This window comes from Mesoplodon densirostris, chromosome 1 (genome assembly GCF_025265405.1).
Source record: "Mesoplodon densirostris isolate mMesDen1 chromosome 1, mMesDen1 primary haplotype, whole genome shotgun sequence".
NCBI classification, from domain to species: domain Eukaryota; kingdom Metazoa; phylum Chordata; class Mammalia; order Artiodactyla; family Ziphiidae; genus Mesoplodon; species Mesoplodon densirostris.
Genome location: NC_082661.1, coordinates 48,068,645 through 48,089,362, shown reverse-complemented (window position 1 = coordinate 48,089,362; position 20,718 = coordinate 48,068,645). Strand labels below are relative to the sequence as shown.

The following is a 20,718-nucleotide window of genomic DNA, read 5'->3' as shown; positions in this document are numbered from 1 at the left end:
TGTGAACCATGGAATACAAAGATGAATAAGATGTGGTTCCTGGTTTCATAGCATTTACAGTCTAGATGGGAGTGAGGCACATAAGTAGAATGATAAGATGATTATTAAAGAACCTATTAGGGTGTATTTGATGCTTTTCAAATAATACAATTAACTAAAATTGGCACATGGGGAGGATACGGGAGCATTACAAAAGGATGTGGCATTCAACTGAGATTTTGCTGACAATCAGGCTAAGGGAATAGCTGCAAAAGGACACAGGAAAAACCAATGTAAAGAGCTGTATGAGGAGAGTGGTAAGCAGATTCCTCATGCCTGTCTGCAGTGTACAGTATGTGGAGAGTTAAAGTTGGTAATGAGCTGGTCTGGGGTCCAAGAAATTTTTACTTAATTCTGAGGATTCTGGGAAAGATTCTATGAAGAAAAGGAACAAATGTATCTGTGTTTTAGGAAGATAATTCAGACTAAAGTTTAAAGAATGAACTGGAAAAGTAAAAGCAGAAAGGCTGGCTAGGTAAATACTGAATAGTTTAGACAAGCACTACTAGGGCCTCAAATAAGTCAGTGGGGAAAGAAGTGAGACTCAGCAAGGAAATAAAATGGGCAGCTCTTGAAAACTGAGAGACTGGCTAAGTATCATGGTATTCGGAATACAAATGAGAAACAAAGAAGGCCTGAGATCAGCTAAACTTAATTGTTACTGGAACAAGATACATAACTAAATTTAAAAGATAAGCTCTATCCAATCTATGTACTACTTGGAAATGATAAATGAAATACATTCAATGTGCATGCTACTGTTCATTCTTTGAATAAAAGGCCAACATTTATTACTTAAGAGGTATGCACAGAAACAAATACACTAACTCAATATGCCTCTGAAAGCAGGGGTCTTTTAGAAAATCAGTTTCTAGTACTTAAAAAAGTTCTTAATAAAAGGCTCTCTATTGCAGGTAAGAAACCTGTTCCAGTACATGAAAACAAGCATATGAGTGCTTCCTTATTTTTAGCCATTTTCTAACTCACTTTACTTTAAAGCTACTTGTTCAGCTTACTCAGTTCTGAATTTAACTTGATGAAAAGAGAGAAATGATAACACTCCTTAGAGAGGTTTTGTTGTTGTTGCCACTCAGCATAATGTAATTTATATGCTACACAAGGAGATTTGGAGCACTGCAATACAATATTCCCCATCTCCTGGGGATACCTGGCATGGGTAGGGAGAAAAATAAACAGAAGCCTTTATGGTATTCTTTTAATCTACTGAGGTTTCACATTTCATCTATAATATATTCCAGGGAAGTGGGGAGAATCTCAACCTTGAATGTTGTTGAATAACTCCTTGCTGAATTGTACTGTAATGAAAGGTCAGCATTCCTGTGGTGCTAACCACCAGTAGCTCTGTTTATTTCATGTGTATTAAGCTTCCCTCAGTTAATCCAAGATGTTAATGTAGGAAACAACCTTGTCAAGATGGAAATGTGGGGGAAAAAGTGATAGTCATTCGAAACAAATTTTAGCCTTATTTCAAAATTATTGTTTTAAATAGAAGAAAAAGGACTTATTAAATATAAATATTAAAAAATTTAAGTACAGGACAAATATTAATTCAGTTATCCTAATTATTTTTGTCTATAATTTTAATCACTGGGAGGTGATTTAAAACAAAACATGGTTTGCCTCTTTGAAAATTTTAAATACAAATATGTCTAAATAAAAGGCCATTCTAAAACAAATGTAGGCACTTAAAGCATACGTATATAATAACTAGCCAAATGCAAATCAGTCTAGTCATTTTATAATAAAAATTGTTATTCACACAAATAGTCCATTATCAGGCAACTGCTTTATTTAACTTCTGACCCTATATAAGCATTTAGTAATGATCTAAGAAAAAAATCAGCTAGTCTCAGTATAAACAAGATGGTGTACAAGCTTCTTTCAAAGAAAATTAGGATTACAATGCTCTTCTAAATAGGAACACAAAACACTAACATTTCGTCTCTGATTAGTGATTTTTTTTAAAAAGATCACTATAAAGCAAAAGGAAAGCACATGTTCAGGTTAGGTGTTACAACAAGTTAAAGCTAGATACAGTGTTTTATTTGTTAACTCCTTTTTCCAAAATATTTTTTTTTACATAATGGCAGGAACACAGATTAATAACAAAGATTGACAGATGGACAAAATTACTTGCTCTAAAACAGGGAAGAGTTGGCAAGTATATTTGGCTCATGTGCCTAAAACTATTACACATGGGAGAGAGGACTTTCTTATCAATCCGTTTTAGATGTCTGCCTCCTAGACCTAAACAAAGTTGGTGACAGAAAAATATCTCAAGCTGGTCATTTTTTAGGGCAGAGCAAGAGCCTTTAAAGAAAGAGAACAAAACTGCCTGGTGACAGCTTGTCAAGACCATACCCTGGGAACTTCCCCCACTGTCAATCTACAAGCTATATCTGAACCATGAGGCCTGATGTTGTCCAGATCTTGGATTTTCTGTCAAAGGCTTTTTAAAGAGGCACACGTAAGAAACAGAGAACGTACATCGGCAGATAAAAGTATTACCAAACCTGTCAAGGTGATCTGTTTGGTGTTTTTTCCATTCTGCTATTACGCTTCATTGCATTAAATCAGCTTAGAAGATAAATAAACAGCTTTTCATATTTCCTTTGCTGTCGGAAGCTTGACAACAGACAGTCGTCCCTTCCCCCCATGCCCTCACTGCTGTAATTCTCCTACCTGTAGCATGCCTTGACCATTTCCTTCTATGGTACCTTCGTAAGTGACATGCAATCGAGTCAGGAGTTTTTCACATCTACGATTTAAAAAGATATTTCCTTATTTATTTTTTTAATGGTAAGTATTTCACTACAGAAAAGTCTGAAAATACAGATTAAGTATAAAAGAAAAATTGACACTATTCCAAATCTCAAAAGTCAGAAACAGATGCTTATTTACTCAACATTCTTGGGATAGTCTCCCCCAATTTTTCTTATTCAAATATAAAAATACACATATTTAAATTAAAATGGGATAACATACTGTTTTAAAAATTGTTTTGCCCCTACAAAATATCAGTTTCTCCTCTTTTTTAAAACATATTTTATACAATTTTTAAAGGTTACTTTCCATTTACAGTTATTATAAAATACGGGCTACACTCCCCATGTTGTACAATACATCCTTGAGCCTATATAACACCCAACAGTGTGTATCTCCCACTGCTCCACACCCACCACCACCGGTAACCACTCGTTTGTTCCCTGTATCTGTGAGTATCCTTCTTGTTATACCCAGTAGTTTGTTGTACTTTTTAGATTCCACATGTAAGTGATATCATAGTCTTTCTCTGACTTCTTTCACTTAGCATAATGCCCTCCCAGTCCATCCATGTTGATGTAAATGGCAAAATTTTGTTCTTTTTTTTTTTTTTTTTTTTTTTTTGCTGTACGCGGGCCTCTCACTGCTGTGGCCTCTCCCGTTGCGGAGCACAGGCTCCGGACACACAGGCCCCGCGGCCATGGCTCGCGGGCCCAGCCGCTCCGCGGCACGTGGGATCCTCCGGGATCGGGGCACGAACCCGCGTCCCCTGCATCGGCAGGCGGACTCCCAACCACTGCGCCACCAGGGAGGCCCATTTTGTTCTTTTTTATGGCCGAGTAGTATTCCACTGTACATATATACCACATCTTCTTTATCCATTCATCTGTTGATGGACACTTAGGTTGCTTCCATATCTTGGCAACTATAAATAATGCTGCTAAGAACATTGGGGTGCATGTATCTTTTCTAATTATTTTTCAGATATATGCCCAGGAGTGGAATTACTGGGTCATATGGTAGTTCTATTTTCAGTTTTTTGAGAAACTCCATATTGTTTTCCATAGTGGCTGCACCAGTTTAAGTTTCTCCTCTTTAAAAGTTGAAAAACTTCTCAAAATATTTTAAAAAAATTAAGATCTATGAAATTTTATTATTATGCTAGAGTTGGCAACCTAAGGAAAAATATAGAAAAATTTTACAAAAAAGTATATATGATTCTCAGAGGGGCTCTATTTTCACTAGTTTGGAAACCGTATATGTGTGTGGGGTGTCTTGATGAAAATACATGCTACAGAAATCCTGATCTATGTATTTTTATATTAATAAAATTGATAGGTAAGTCTAGTACCTGTAAGTCACAATTATTTTCTTTCCTTTTCATAAACCATGGTCACTGAGGTGTTTATGGAGTTCAGATAAACTACCCCCAAATTTGGCATCTTGGCATAGTGAATATTTTAAGCTGAAGAAGTTTGAGAAAATGGCAGAAGCAGAAAGGTCACTCTGACCTCCTCTCCCTCTCCCCCTTCTTACCTGAAACAAGCCATAAAACCCTCACATGAGGGACCCTACCTATACCTGGAGGAAAGAATTATTATCTCTGAAGACAAAAAGATGCCAAGAAGAATTCCAACAACCAGAACTTGCTGTTTCCCCCAGTTTACTTCAATCACCTCATACTCTTTTACATATCACATTCCTCCATGACTGTCTATTCTTCATCAAACCTAGCATAAAAGTACATAGATCTGTTTCTTTGGGTCTTCATTTCCTCATAAAGGCTCCTTATCATGCAAAACTTATATAAAATAAATTTGTATGCTTTTCTCCTGTTAATCTTTCTCAGTTTAATTTTCATACCCAGCCAGAGACCCTAAGAGGATTGAGGAAAAACTTTTTCCTGCCCTAGCGTTTACCTGCTTAAATCATATTAAAAAAACAATTCCTGGGCGTGGACGACGACGGCGGCGCTGGGGCCGCGGCGCGGTCTCGAGGGGGCAGTCCCCGAGGGGATGGCTTTGCCCCGTCTGCGCTGGGCACCCGAGAGCATTGGGATGCTGTCTATAAGAGAGAGCTGCAAACTTTCCAAGAATATGGAGATACAGGAGAAATCTGGTTTGGAGAAGAGAGTATGACTCGACTAATAAGGTGGATGCAGAAACACAAGATTCCATTGGATGCTTCAGTGCTTGATATTGGAACTGGAAATGGTGTTTTCCTGGTTGAACTTGTTGGTACTATTAGTATTCATGTGTTAGAACCAAATTTAAAAATGAAATTAAGAAAAAAATCTTGCAATTGAGGATACTAGCTATCTAAATCCAAAGCAGTAAAGCAGTCGTACCACTTACCTTGAGAAGTCACATGGTACAAAAGGGAGGCTGCATGGGCTATGAGAAAGCACTAAATGAGAAGCCAGGGGACCTGAGTCCTAGTCTTGGCCCTTCTTGCTATTGTCTCAACCTTGAACAAGCCACTTTTTTTTACGGACTTCAGTTCTTTCCTAAAGATTTTGACTAGGTGATTTCTGTTGGTTTCTTCTAGCTCAAAACTCTGGAAATCTGTATGTATAAAAGGAAGATGATTTTTTTTTTTACATTTCCAGTAGGACATATATCCCTTTTCTTAGGTGAGCATATGGTTTTTGAAGAGTGTTTTGCATATGGTTTGAAAAGAGCATTTTGTCCATGGAACTGAGTTTTGGTACAGGCTAAACCATCACTGTTAATGCCTGTAGTGTATCATTGCTCTGCCGACTGCTGTGGAGGAGGTGTAAGACTTAGGCTTCATCCTAGATGGTTTTACTGTTTCAGTTTGTAAGGTTATATACCTAACAGTGAAACTTGCTAAGTGACTACCACCTGTCAAGCCTTGTGGTAGGCACTGGCAGTATGAAAATTTAGACCTTGTGCTTGAGTTGTTCACAGTACAATAGAGGATAGACTGACATAGACATAAATAGCTAATGCTGTAGCTTGGTGTATGCAATAATAGATATACTGAGTATAGGAAAGGGAGTGATTTGGGGAAGAGGGGTAAGAAGGGTCTTAGAGGAGCTAATATCCAAGTTGGGTGGAAATTGTGTTGAGTGTGGGTAGAGTGTAAAGAGGGAGAGAATTTCAAGAAGTGGAAACATTATCTAAAGTCATGAAGGTTCTGGCCCTATAAATAATTTGGTAAATTAGAATATAAAGTGCATGTGTGAGATAGACAGAGATGAGGTTTAGATTAAAGGTAGGAGCCATATCATATGCCATGCCTAAGAGCTTAGATTTTACTCTAAGTCTATGGGGAGCCATTAAAATGTTTGAAGCAGTGAAATGTGATTAGAAAAAATTGTAATAAATTTTTTTGAAACGAGGTGCAGCATAAGTACATTAAAGTGTGCAAACCAAAAAAAAAATTCCTTTTTATTAATAGCAGTTGATGATGACATTTTTCCTTAGATTTTTTTCTCCTGATTACTTACTGAATAAAAATAAATAAATTATAATAAATGTAACAGATAGTAAACCCCTAACTTATACAGAGTGGCATGAATTTTTGGAGGGAGGGGAATTATATATTTTTTAAAACAATTATATTAAAAAAAATTTAGCTGGGAAGCACTATTTATTTATTGGGATTTGCTTTTATCCTGGTATCAATGAGTCCAAATACATTTCTGGTAAAGCTCCAGTCCAACAGACTGACCTTACTCAGAAGGTAAAATAATTCAGTACAGATTCTGTTCTAAAAGCTTCATTTGTATTAATTTATTTAATCTTCACAACATCCCTATTACTATCTCCTTTTACAGATGGGAAAATAAAGCACAAAAAGCATTTAAGTAACCTGTCCAAGACTAGTAAATGAAGCAACAAAGATTTGAACCCAGAAAGCCTAAGGTAATGGCTTAAGCTCCTGACCAGTAAGCTATGCTTTTAGAAAAATTACTTTCTAAATCTCTTGGAGAAAGTTAGTACCATAAGTTTGATTTTTTTAACTTCCCTTTTTTGCAGAATCCTACTTCCTAGCTATTTTATTCCAAGGGAGACTACCTGTGAGGATACTATTGAAAAGATAAAGAAGCATGATCCAGAAGTCTCATCTGCTGTCAACTATTCTCTGTGACTGTAGTTGTCGCCTTATAGTACACTTCTCAAAATTATGAAATTGCTAGAAACAATTTTTTTAAAATAAGCATCCTCCAACTTCCTAATAGGTTTCCCCTTCTGGCCCCAGCAAATTCTTCATACCACTACCCCAGGAATCAAAGACAGATTATTCTGGTTCTCTGTGATTAACTAAGCCTGGCTAAGGTATTTATTGATAGTCACAGGGTTAACTATAATGCCAGAATCTTGAAACTCAGAAAAGCCTCTAACTTCCTGGCATCCATTTAGTCCCTTACTCTTGGGAATACCAACAATCCTCATCTCTTCTTCATCCTCTCTCTTTAAATGAACACATATTTCTGGTTCTGTGGAATCTGGGAGATGGACTTTAATTGCATTCTGCAACTCACTTAAGAAGCAGCTAAAACAAAAAAGAGATCAATGAAATAAAAAAAAAAGTATGAAAAATTTCAAGTTAAATTCTGCCTATCTAGGTTAAGGGGAATATCTTGATCTTATTTAAAGAGCAAAATTATCTTACTGACACAGCAGCCTCACCAATCTCTGCATTTTGACCTATCCCTTCTCTCCCAGATGGTGTACAAATACGTGTCCTTTCACATTAGTGCCAAATGAATGCCAGATGCAGAGTAGAGATCCTGAGCTGAATTGAAAACAATCCCTCTGAATTATCTATAAAATCTACACAAAAGCAACATGAACAAAAACATCTGTGTTCCTATTAGAGACTAATAGAAGAGCTAAGAAAAGCAGCCTTCTGTACTCTAGTCTGGGCAGATAACATAGCAGATTGTTACTTTAGTTCTAGGCACCATATTTTAAGAGGGACCAATGGCCTAGGGTACACCAACAGCAGAGTTAAAGGGTTTACAATCCATATTATATGTGAAACAGAAGAAATGAGTAGTTTAGTATGGACCTGTGTGTATACTGTTAGAGGTGGGGGTGGATCAAGAAAGCATTAAAATACATGAAGGAGGGTCAAATGTTAAAAAAAATTAGTTTTATTTATTGTAGTTCCAGAAGGAAGAACGAGGAATGGGATTTGGCGGGGTGAGGAGATTTTTGGAAGACAGACTTTTTTTAGTAAATGAAAGTATTAGACAATAACACAAGCAGCCAACAGTGGGATAGACTGTGGCCAAACAGTGAATTTCCCATCACCAGGGCTGCCTAGTCTCCATCTGTTATAGGTATTACAGAGCTGATTACTTTTAGTAGGCAGTTGGACCAGATGACTTCCTGGGGTCCCTTTAATTTCTAATATGCCATGATTCTGAAATGCTGTACATGTTTCTCTTCCTTTCTGACTCAATTTTGTTCTTGTTTTTGTCTTTCTCTTGGTTGCTTAACCTTTTATCCACTTCCCTCTGCTAATAATCATCTCAGCCATGGAGTCAGCCTCTTAAAGTAAGTTTGTTTTTCTTTCACCTCACAAATAAACATCTTTGATGGATGAAAACACAGGAAAGCCATCTAAGCATAGTGCTTTCTCAAGTTAATTCCTTTAAGAGTGAGTCCCTTTCATCACTAATTCTAAACAAAACAATTACAAACTATGATAAAAATTATTAGAAAGTGAAAATGAAGAGGCACTGATTAACATGAATGCACATCCAAAATATGCATTTAGCATGTTTAATCATGTCCTCACATGCACTGAAAAAGTAGATACATTCTTCTCTAAGTGCTTTGGGGATTTGTTCCAGGTTAGAAAATGTGTTGACTATTTCAAGGCACTAAATGAACTTACATATCTGAATAAACTCAGATTGCTTATTATTCTCCTCAGTATTTGCAGGTAAATAAGAAAAAACCCTAGTAAATTAGCAACTTTCACAAAATTGCCAATAGTACATGTTGACAGCCAAACTTCAAAACTCTTGTCACTCAGACAAATACTAAGTAATTACGATTTACATTTTAGTTTAGTTAAAAAGAAACTTCCTAATCTTGTCCTCCAGAAAGCAAAGCAATAAAATACAAACATTAACCATAAAACCAAGGGTAAGGAGGAACATTAAATATTGGTGTTTAATGTTAGTGTCTTCACACAGAAAATTCCTAAATTCTTAATAGGACTTTGTTTCAGAAGACAAAACTAAGGCAAAAGAGTAGAAGTGAAAGGGTTGCAGACTGATTCAAAAGGCATGACCTTTTTAACAATGAGAGCTATCAATTGATCATTTTAAGAAACTCCCTGGTACTAGGGCAATTAGGAGGCTGGGAAACCATCTTTTCAGGGGCTGTAAAATACAATCATCTCATGGTAAAAGAGTCCTTCTAATTCTAAGATTCCAGGATTATTTACATTATTATTACCTTTCCCACTCTGGAAAATCTTCAAGACTCTGCCTTGTAAATGTCACCAACCCAGTAGGTTCTACAAAAGCAATAAAAGAGAAACACACCCAAAATAAGTATTGAGTTTGAAAAGATTATATATATTCAGTAAAAGAATAGGTCTAACACTGGCTGTAAAGCTAATCAGGGAAAACCAAGCTTGGTGCTGGAATACAACAGAAGATTGATTTAAAATAATATTATCCTTACAATAGGAATTATTTCTACAAAATAGTAAATAAGCCCTCCCTAAGACACAAAACTATACAGAAAACAGCACGACAGTAGGATGTGCATGCTGGTACTTTTGGGTTAAGTTTTCCAAACTGAATATACTTTTAAAAAATCCTTGGGGGAAAAAAAGATGCATAATGGATATAGTTTATACAACAAAGACAAACTAAATTTTAATTTGTAAATTCCTCAACAAAAAAGCCTTAACCCTACACCTAAAGACTGGTAAATGTATACACATTTATGTGTTTTATAATAAAATAATATGTCTAAGATTAAAAAAGAAAATTGTTGGCATGTCTTTTGAGGTTGACATAGCTAAACCCAGGGCTTAGACGATATGCAGGTGCTCTATTTAAAGGCACCTTTGCCAGAAGGAGGAATTACTGTATTCTAAGAGGTTAGAGAAGAATGATGACATAGTTTTCAAGGAGCAATAGATACGAGAGGATCAAAATGCAGTAAATTTTAGAGGATAAGATCCTTTTTTGTTAGAATTACTTTCTTTTTTTTTAAATAGTGGCAAAAGCAAAAAATAAATCATCTGGCCAAGTTTGTTTGATTCAAATCAAAGAACAAACTAAAAAGGCCAGGCCATTTCTGTTTTCTTCTGTTTTTAAAAAAAAATGTTCTTAAGCAGAGAGAGCTATGTCAGGAACTATTAGTGATAATGGTGGTAGAGTCCCAGTGAAAGCTTGGCAATCATTTCATTCCTTCGCATGATTCCACATTTCTCTGCTCTCAGTCACAAGCAGCAACAATCCAAAAATCATATGGAGTAGTTACAGTAGAAAACAGAATTTTGTTAACATGAGTTACAAAATATTCTTTAGATGTCTAACTTTCTTTAAGACAAATGGATAGCATAGTTAAAATTCACAAGTCAAATAATTCAAACACTAGAGAAGCAATTCTATTAATAGGAAACTAATGTCTGTGTCATCATTCAATAATTTAGCAGAAAAGTAAGAACATTAAATGTCTCTCATATATACTAGGAGAGACCAAGAGAAATTAAAAAATGAAAATTTCTGGCAAAGCAAGAGAAAAGGAAGAAGAACATGGCTCTTTAGATATAATTAATAACAAAAAAACCCCCTTGAGAACATGCCTACTAACTTTCTTCCATAAAAAGGCACCTTTCACACCAGAATAGGTTATTTTGGTTAATCAAATATTTCCTTTAATAAAATCACAATATATACTGCATATGAGTCATCACTTTTTTTAAAGAACACCCAAATATTTTTTTAATCTTTTATTTATTTTTAATTTTTTCACCACACTGTACAGCATGTGGGATCTTAGTTCCCCGACTAGGGATTGAACCCACACCCCCTGCATTGGAAGTGCAGAGTCTTAACCACTGGACCGCCAGGGAAGTCCCAAGCCATCACTTTTTAAATATTCCATTTATAAGATAGTTTTATCTAAAATTATATTGAAAATAATTCAGAAAGTTCTTTAAAATCTTTCAGTCTCAAGAGCCTCACTACAAATATAATATACTGACATCCTTGAAAAGGTGGTCCTGATGAAATTATATTTTATCAGTTCTAAAAAGCATATTTTTCACGTATTAAGTTTCTGAAACTAGGACATATCTCACATAGTCAAAGGTATCTAGCCATTGCTATTGGTCTGCATTAAAGCTGAATTTTTCCAGAGAAGATGTGCATCTGATTCTACCATCATCTGGGGCCACCACCAACCTAAAATCAGTCTGAATTAAATCTTCCATTGTAGGCTTCTGTGGATCACACTGGTAATATGACTTCAGACCTCAGACTTGCGGCTTGTGGTTCAAATTCTCAGGGACGATTTTGTGGGCGCCCTCTCTACCTAGGTTGACACTTGCAGTTTCTTTGTTGTCCCCTTTCTGCATGGCCAAGTTAATTTCTCACTTACTCTTAGACTAAAGGTACAGACTTCTAGTATACCAGCTTTGTAAGAGATATCTCCTACAACTCCCCATCCTGAGTGTTTTTTCCTTTGTAGTGGTACCTAACATAATGAAACTTCTTACCATATATCATGTCCTAGAGTTGATGAAATATGGTACTTTAAATAGGTTTCTATAGTTTCTATTCAGTAGACTCTAGAACTTTCTATAGAAAGTAACTATTAAATTGCAAACCTCTTTTATTCTATTTAGTATTTCCTCCTTAAGCCTGTAGCTTTACATCCTAAAAACCTATAGCATGTCTTACTATATTTCTACAAAGAACCAAATTACCATGTACAGTGAAAAAGTCAGAAAATAAAATGTCTAATTACAATTTATTTGTTCAGCCTAATTCCCAATACTTATGATGATTTAGGGACTTCCCTGGTGGTCCAGTGGTTAAGACTACATGCTCCCAATGCAGGGGCCCAGTGTTCGATGCTGGTCAGGGAACTAGATCCCGCATGCTGCAACTAAAGATCCTGCATGCCACAACTAAAGATCCCGCATGCCACAACTAAAGATCCCGCATGCCACAACCAAAGATCCTGCATGCCATAACCAAAGATCCCACGTGCTGCAACTAAAGACCCAGAGCAGCCAAATAAACAAATAAATATTTTTAAAAAAATATGTATGATGATTTATAAATTTCTAGTTAAAAAAACAAAATTTTAGCTTTTTCTCTCAAAGTGTTTAAAATCCTAAAATTTGGAAAGGCAAGCTGGTTTTTAGAGCAGACATGCAGGATTTGACTTAACGGACACAAAAGTAAACCCTGAATTACTTAGAAACAGTAATGGAACTCATTCTATTTAGATTTAGAATAGCAAAAAATATACTCATCTTTCTAACAAATTAGTACAAATTCTAATTAGATTTCATGTCTCATAAGCCCCAGTGAGCCTTCACTTTCCTTACTATTTCATTCAGTACAGAGCACAAAACAAAAAATGATAAGCTAAGAAATAACTCCCTGCATGCTGCAACAAAGATCCACATGCCACAACTACGACCCGACGCAGCCAAATAAACAAAAACAAACAAAAAACAAAACAGGAAAAAAAAGAAATAGCCCTCTATCAAAAGAAGCCTATGAATTTTCCCCTTAAATTATCAAAATCCTGATCATTGATTTCTTTCCCCCAAATTTGAACAATGTCCAATAGCAATACATTCAAAAGGAAAAGAATGCCAAGTACACTAGGATGTGAGATTACTTACTAAGGGAAGGATATGAGAAAAATGACCTTAAAATAATTCAGTGATGTATTTTAAGACAAACCCACAACTTGGACAACCAGAACTGAAAAGAACTCATTTCACTTGACCTGTTCTACTTAGCAAAAGCAAACTTTTGAGATGTCTGGTTTCCTTTATAATTGATTTGCAGGAAAGGCTACTCATGATAATAGCTTACATTTATTAAGCATGTAACTTCTGATTTAATAGTTACAACTACCCTATGAGGTAAGTTATCATTATTCTTTTATTTTACAGATGAAGAAACTGAGGCTTAGAGATGTTAAGAAACTTGTCTGTGGGTCTGTGATCACCCAGCTCCTAGGATAAGGGTGGCGACACCCATCTATTATTAGCTGGTCACTACGAGCATTGGCTAGACATTTACCACTACTGCCTCAGGTGCTATGATTAGCCTCTGGGAAAAGAAGATGGCTGAGGTACAACAGAGGAAGAAAGACATGTAAACTCTAAGTACAAATACTGTTTTATAAGAATTCTACAAAGGGCATAAAGGAGGCACAAAAGAGAGGGGTGAGTAGGAAGGCAATGAATTGGTTAACCTCTGCAAATAAACTAATTGTAATAGTCAATGTTTCTTTAAATAAAGAATACCTAAAATGTATCTCCTAGTCAATATACTTTCTTTTGAAAGTATTAATTTACTATTTTTATTCATGAACATCCATCAGCGTATGTAACGCTAGTCTAATTGCAGAGTATATAAAAGCCACACACATTCATAGCACACATTTACGTATACACACAACAAATGCATAAAATCTAGATATTGAATTATTATTGTTTTAATGTGGCTTGGGCAGGAAAGTGTACTTTAAACACAAAATGTTTTTGACCTGTCTGAACTGTCCCTCTCAGTGACAAAAATTACAGTAAGAATGAAAGGAATGTACTTTTCTCTGTGACTCTTCTAAAGTAGCAGAAGAGTGTTTTAAGTTTCTCTGGTTTCCTTGATGAACGTCCTTCAAACAACCTGAAAAAGATCGAAAATAAAAGAGGGTAAGGATGATTCTAAATGACTTAATGATTCACAGAAAACTAAATCTATACTGCTACCAAGTAATAAAAGAAGTAATTCTTCCAGAAGGCAATTCTGTAATGACAGAAAACTGGGAAACTGTTTGGATTCAAACAGCATCTGGAGAGGACTGAGACCAACTAGAACCAGGCTTCTTCAAAGTTGTTCATGTCAGATGGCACTCTCTAATAACCACGTTCCTCCAGTCTATCTTTCTGTGGGGCACCATCTGGTCCCCCAAAGTCAATTAGGCCAGTGAGTTAATGCTTGATCATGGCAAATACTATATATAATTCATAATATTACCAGGTAGTTAAATGATTGAACGAAAATGGTATCTGAAAAAAAATCCACATGACTGTTTGGGAGTGGGGTGCGGCTAGGACAACAACAAGCAGGTATGACAAGATACTGGCGGACTGACCAATCCTTGGTGATTAAACACATATACCCTTCGTAAGGTAACCAAAACAATGCCTACCCTATGTCATCCAGTTTCCAGCAACCTGGACTTGCACTACTTAATTTAGTTTTCTTTGAAATGACATGGCATTGTTATTGGTAACACATAATGCAATTTACCCTGAGGAAAGGAAGGCAAGGCTTTGAAAGCATATGACCTGAGTAAGTAGTTCACCAAAAGATTTCTAACACAAAAGCATGCTTTCAGGCACAAGAACTAGCTTTACAAAAGCATTTAAAAATTGCAAAGAAATTCTGTGGCTATAAACAATGAAGTATTAGTCATCTGCTTCTAGTCATATATTCTTGCTCTAAAACCAGAAACCCTTCAAGTAAAAGTCCACTTTAATAAGTGCTGAAATGGGTAAAAATTTTCATGATTAGAAAATCAAGCTTATGCAACTGTGCAGAGAGGGAAAAGTTAATTCTATGAGAAAATCCTATTGAGCAAATGAAATGAATTAGGAAAAGGGAAGGAAATGTAGATTTCAAATGATCCTGTTTCCAATGATCTGAAATTCTTTATTCAGGGTCAATTTCTGAGAAAACAATTTACATGAATACTTATTTCCTGAAAAGAATGCTAATTGTCAGAAAGCATTTTAACGAAATCTGAAATCTAATTAATGTTTAAAAGTAGTCTGAGTGCCTATGTGAAAATTTTTTCTCATCTAAAAAACTGTATTTTCTAAAATGTTTATAACAAATACTCCTAAAATCCAGCTGCCTGATGAAAGAAAGAATCTTTGAGAACACAGGTTTCAGTTCGGTTTCTTCTGCAAAATGTCAGCCAGAATAGAGCTTGTTTAAATCAAAATGACCATCAAAATGAAGAAGCCACTTGGCAGTTTAATTAAACATCCTGTATCAAATAAATATGATTTACCGAATGAATACCTTGGGATCCATTGCAAAATCCCTTTCTAGGTTTACTACTTAGTAGAGGGAATCAGGATAAATACAAAGGCAGCTATCACCTTTTTTTAGAGATGAACTGATGTACTTACTATACAACTCAATTAAGGGGAAAAAGTTCCTCTTCCGTAGAACTGTTGCATAATGAGTGAAAATGGCTATTGCCCTTAAGAAATAATTCCCCCAAACGTAAAAAGCATCCCTAGCTTCAGCATGTGATCATTTATTTATAAAATCACACAAAAGTTAACATATTTAATAACCATGATGGCAAATTATTAACCTTAGGAGACTCCTGGGACTACATATTTATTACCTTAGCAATATGGACCTTCCTGGAAAGATTATATGTCTGTTATTATCACTCACTACAAATGAGCACTACTGTTTATTTTACAGGTCCAAATCTTATAGGTACAAATCAAGCAGAATCTCAATGCATTCTCTTTCTTCATTGCTCCAAGTCTAATTTCAAATCACTATGCAACCAAATATGCTTTCCATCTTCCTGATGGAGAGTGTGTGTGGGGTGGCGTCTGGGACACAACAGGGAGGTAGAAAATAAGGCAAGATGAAGCAGGTTTAAAACCTTTGCATCAATTCTCAGATTTCGCTTTGTAAAATTTTAAAGTACCATGAATAGCCACCTAAATAAAATGAGTTATTCTGGTATGGAAGCAAGTGAAAATAACATAAAAACACAGGCAATCTGCATGAGAGAAAGCCACAAGAGTGATGTACTATCTGAAGGACAGCGTTTGGGGTGGCAGCAGGGGAAGGGGTGGTGGTGGTGGGGAGATAGACAAAGGGACTGAGGACAGAGCCCAAGAAAGGAAGAGACAGAAAGATGGGGCTGGAAAGACAGAGAGAAGAGAAAGAGAAGACAGAAGGAGGGTATGAGAGACAGAAACTCACAGAGAAAGACACTCAGAGAGACGAACAAAAAAAGACAGAGACTCAGAGAGAATGAGACCTTCTCATAATAATCAAGCACCATCCAATTTTTTTTTTAACCCCTCAACACCATTTTTTGTTGTTGTTGTTAATTTAGATTTTCAAGTCCTGGGTATTTTTTTTTTTTGGCCGTGCTGCACGGCATGTGGGATCTGTTTCAAGACCATGGATCGAACCTGCACCCCCTGCAGTAGAAGCATGGAGTCTTAACCACTGGACCGCCAGGGAAGTCCCTGGATCCCTGGGTATGTATATTTGAAGGCATATTTTGAGTCAGCAGGCGTGCATGTAAACATGCACATAAACTAGGCCATAATAACCCCTCCACATGTAGGGAAGACATTTTAGCATTTAACCGAATGATAATTACAGATTATTAAAGAAAATAAACAGAAAAAGCCAGTTGGGCAACCTCACTCTTGTTCTAAACAAAACTTTTATTTTCAAGGGAATAAGTCAATCAAGGGTCAGCTACTTATTAACTGGTGTTTTTCTTTCCATACATATAAAGAGAAACATAGTTTAATAAAATCTTTCCCTGAATGGAATATTGATAACATTACCAGAATTGGATTCTAGACACACACATACTCCCATGTGAGTTCAAGTTAAGGATTAATCCTATTAGTATACAGTAAATCAAACCTAAAGCACTATAACCTCCACTTTAAAGTGGAAGCAAATGATAATCCGGAACCCAGCCAGAAAGTCATTCTTGGCTTTTCTGTGAAGCACTGTGCCATATGGCCCTGACAGCATTTTCAATCCATGGAAGAGACAGATGTAAAAGCCTCCTGGGCTGACCACTGCTGCAACCCACAATTAATCTCTGACTATCAGTTTCTAAGCAATCTCAGAAGCATCGATGCTAATCACATTGGAAGCCTTTATAAGAATGTTTAGGCCCAGAAAGGCAAGCAGGGGAAAAGGTCAGGGGTATTTAACATAACTAAGCAGGGCTGGAAGAACACAACGATAAATAAAAAAGGGAAGACTTATTCAATTTATTGACGTCAGCTTGCCACCACAAACTCTTACCATTTTTCTTATTCAATCAACTGGCTAGCCTTTTGAGACTAAATACACTCACACACACACACACAACTCCTAACTGGCAGAAACTATAATCATAAACAGCAATTATGCAAAAGAAAACATGACAACAACAAAATGCTCCATAATCTGCTTACCAAATGGCTCATCAAATTAGGTAGTTGATCTTTCATAAACCACACGAAAAAGGGGAACTATTGGTTGTTTTTCATTTCTGGAGTACACATAGAGCATTTTGCTCTTGAGAGGAAGTGAGACATAACGAAACAGCAATGAGTTTGAACAGAAGACAGTGTTCAAGTCCCACTTCTGCTACAGGTCATTTACTCTCACTGAACCTATTAGTATAGAAGCCTCCCAACTAGAAACTTCCAGAGATAGAATCAAAGTGAGCTGCCAATAGACAGCATCAATGATCGCGAATAGTTGCGGTTGTTGGCTGTTTTCGGCTTATGAAAACACATTCATCTCACTGAGAGACAAGTGCAGACATCCTGACTGCTGAGGATTCCCTAAAACAATTGTGGAAACTACCACAGGTTTCACCTGCCTTAATTAATTTTCAGTGTTCTGGTGACCAAAAGAACATCCATCAGCCAGGAAAACAAGAGCATGCCTGGTTTCAAATCTTCAACAGACCTACCTACTTAAACTCTTATTTGGTAAAAATGCTACCGGGATATTGCAAGCTTAAATCCCTCATGGTCATTCTGGACTGGAAATAATTCTTACAGATCAAGGATTATTTCTAGGGATAATTCTAATTTCTGACTACCTATGATGTAAAAAACTATTAATCTGATTCATTCAAAAAGAGGCTATAGGGCTTCCCTGGTGGCGCAGGGGTTAAGAATCCTCCTGCCAACGCAGCAGACACGGGTTTGAACCCTGGTCCAGGAAGATCCCACATGCCGCGGAGCGACTAAGCCCGTGTGCTACAACTACTGAGCCTGCGCTCTAGAGCCCGTGAGCCACAACTACTGAAGCCCATGCTCTGCAACAAGAGAAGCTACCGCAATGAGAAGCCTGCTCACCGCAACGAAGAGTAGCCCCCGCTCGCTCCAACCAGAGAAAAGCCCGCGCACAGCAACGAAGACCCAACACAGCCAAAAATAGATAAATAAACAAAATTATTTATTTATTTATTTATTTTAAAAAGAGTCCACTGATATGATGCACCGAAAAGGACACAACATCAGTTCTCTGCTATTTCTGTCAAAAATTCAGTGACCTCCATTTGTGAAAAAAATGTCAGTCAAAACCAGACTGAAGAACATACTACAAAATAACTGACGAGTAGTCTTCAAAAGTGTCAAAGTCATGAAAGAAAAGGTAGAACGAAATAAAAGGGTAGAGGAGACTTAGAAAACTACCGTAGTCCCTCCTTACCTGTAGGAAATCCAAGACTCCCCGGTGGCTGCCTAAAACCTCGGACAATATGGAACCCTATGTATACTATGTTTTCCCCTATAGATATATACCTAATGATAAAGTTTAATTTATAAATTAGGCACAGTAAGACATTAACAACAATAACTAATAATAAAGTAGAACAATTATACTAATATACTGTAATAAAAGTTATGTGAATGTGGTCTCTAGCTTTCAAAATATCCTATTGTACATATTTAATGCCTTTTCCATCTTAACTAAGCACTTATCACACATATTGGCCATAACTTGTGCAGTTTGAGGTGTAACAGCAAAACTACCATTAATTTATTTTCCTTCTTCTTAATTCCATGGACAGAAGCACTTTACAGCTTTTCTTTGTCATATCCCAACTGCCATCATCACTACTCCTCTGCTTGGGGTCCATTATTAAGTAAAATAAGGGTTACTTGAACACAAGCACTGTGATGCCTCAATAGCTGATCTGATAACCAAGACAGGCTACTAAGTGACTAACAGGTGGGATACGCTGGACAAACGGATGACTCATGTCCTGGATGGGAAGGAGTGGGACAGTACAAGATTCCATCATGCTACTCAGAATGGTGTGCAATTTAAAACTTACAAATTGTTTGGAATTCTCCATTTAATATTTTCAGACTGTGGTTGACTGTAGGTAACTGAAACCATGGAAAGCGAGCCACAGATAAGAGGGGACTACTGTAGGGACTTCCCTGGTGGTGTAGTGGATAAGACTCCACGCTCCCAGTGCAGTGGGCCCAGGTTCAATCCCTGGTCAGGGAACTAGATCCCACATGCATGCCGCAACTAAGAGTATGCATGCCACAACCAAGGAGCCCACATGCCACAACTAAGGAGACCATGTGCTGCAACTAAGGAGCCCGCCTGTTGCAACTAACACCCCACACAACCAAATAAATAAATAAATATAAAAATTTTTTAAAATAAATTAAATAAATGGTCTTTAAAAAAAAAAGAGGGGACTACTGTAAACACAGTGTGGGATACTGGGAGGATTCTGGATCAGAAAAATACAGTACAAAAACTCTTGGAATTCAAATAACGTCTGTAGTTCAGTTAACAGTATTATACCAATGTTGATTTCCTGGTTTTGATAACTTTACTATGGTTACAAAGTATGGTTACATAGTAATATTAACATAAGGGGAAGTTAGGAGAGTTGTATTCAAGAACTCTCAGTACTATTTCTGCAACTTTTTTACACATCTAAAATTCATTAGAAATGAAGTTTTTAACGAGACAACATTAAAAAGGTAAACTAAAATAAGTGGCATTACCATACCAATCAACTTTGAACACAAAAACAGAATGGCAATCAGAACTTTGTCAACTTTGAGCAAAGTCATGTGACTTTGCTCCATCACTACATCTCCTTCTCTGTACCCTGTCCACACTGCCCCACCCCTCAGAGGCAGGAGATGGGGATTAGAGGAAGGTAATGGAGGAGGACATTACACACAGTCTACTGGGAAAGAGGAGCATATACTGGAACAATTTTCTGAAGGCCCGCTCCTGACATTAGAGGAAAAACCCCTCACATTTTACTCACAGATCCCATAAAGATAATTCTCAGGTGAAAAACAGAGATGGTGGGGTGGAGGGTGGGGTTGGAAGGAGGGAAAAAACAATATTCATTTGCCAAGAAGATTTTACAATGTTTTTGTTTGTGTAAATAATGGAGAAAGTAATAATGTGGGAAAATAGCTAGAATCTAAAACTTTATCAACCTTCACAATACGTTACTTTAATCAAATAATTTAAACATTATTTTGTCTTTTAAAAAATATTAGATTAATAAATTAATCATGTCTATAAAAAGTCAAAGTCAACTTTCACTTTTGCTTTTTGTCTTAAGAACTGTATTTTCAAGTCTCATAAGACAGTCAGTCTCATGACTAAACTCACTCTTCACAGAAAGGAGTACTCGTACTCCAGCTTTAAAATTATTTCAGCATACAAAGAATATAATGTACAACAAATGTTCTGTGACTAAATAATCACACCGAACAGGCATAAGGAATTCAGGGCACTTAGAGGAGGAGGACAACCTGACAGGGTGGAAAGAACATGTGCCTTGGAGTAAGACAGACCTGAGACTAAACATTAGCTCTGTGACTTACTGGCTCCTGGACCCAAAGCAAGTTTTGTTAACC

The 20,718-nt window shown here is 36.6% G+C and overlaps 1 protein-coding gene across 3 annotated transcripts in view; it reads right to left on the bottom strand.

Annotated features, from left to right (window-relative positions):
* The window catches only part of PARG (poly(ADP-ribose) glycohydrolase), a 114,278-nt gene that overhangs the window by 38,579 nt on the left and 54,981 nt on the right, over nucleotides 1-20,718 (bottom strand). For all 3 annotated transcript variants that reach the window (XM_060103111.1, XM_060103120.1, XM_060103129.1), the window contains exons 10-12: nucleotides 13,623-13,702; nucleotides 9,267-9,327; nucleotides 2,743-2,818 (exon numbers count right to left, since the gene is read on the bottom strand). In XM_060103111.1, the coding sequence (XP_059959094.1) occupies nucleotides 2,743-2,818; nucleotides 9,267-9,327; nucleotides 13,623-13,702 (217 nt within the window). The remainder of the gene's footprint in view (nucleotides 1-2,742; nucleotides 2,819-9,266; nucleotides 9,328-13,622; nucleotides 13,703-20,718) is intronic.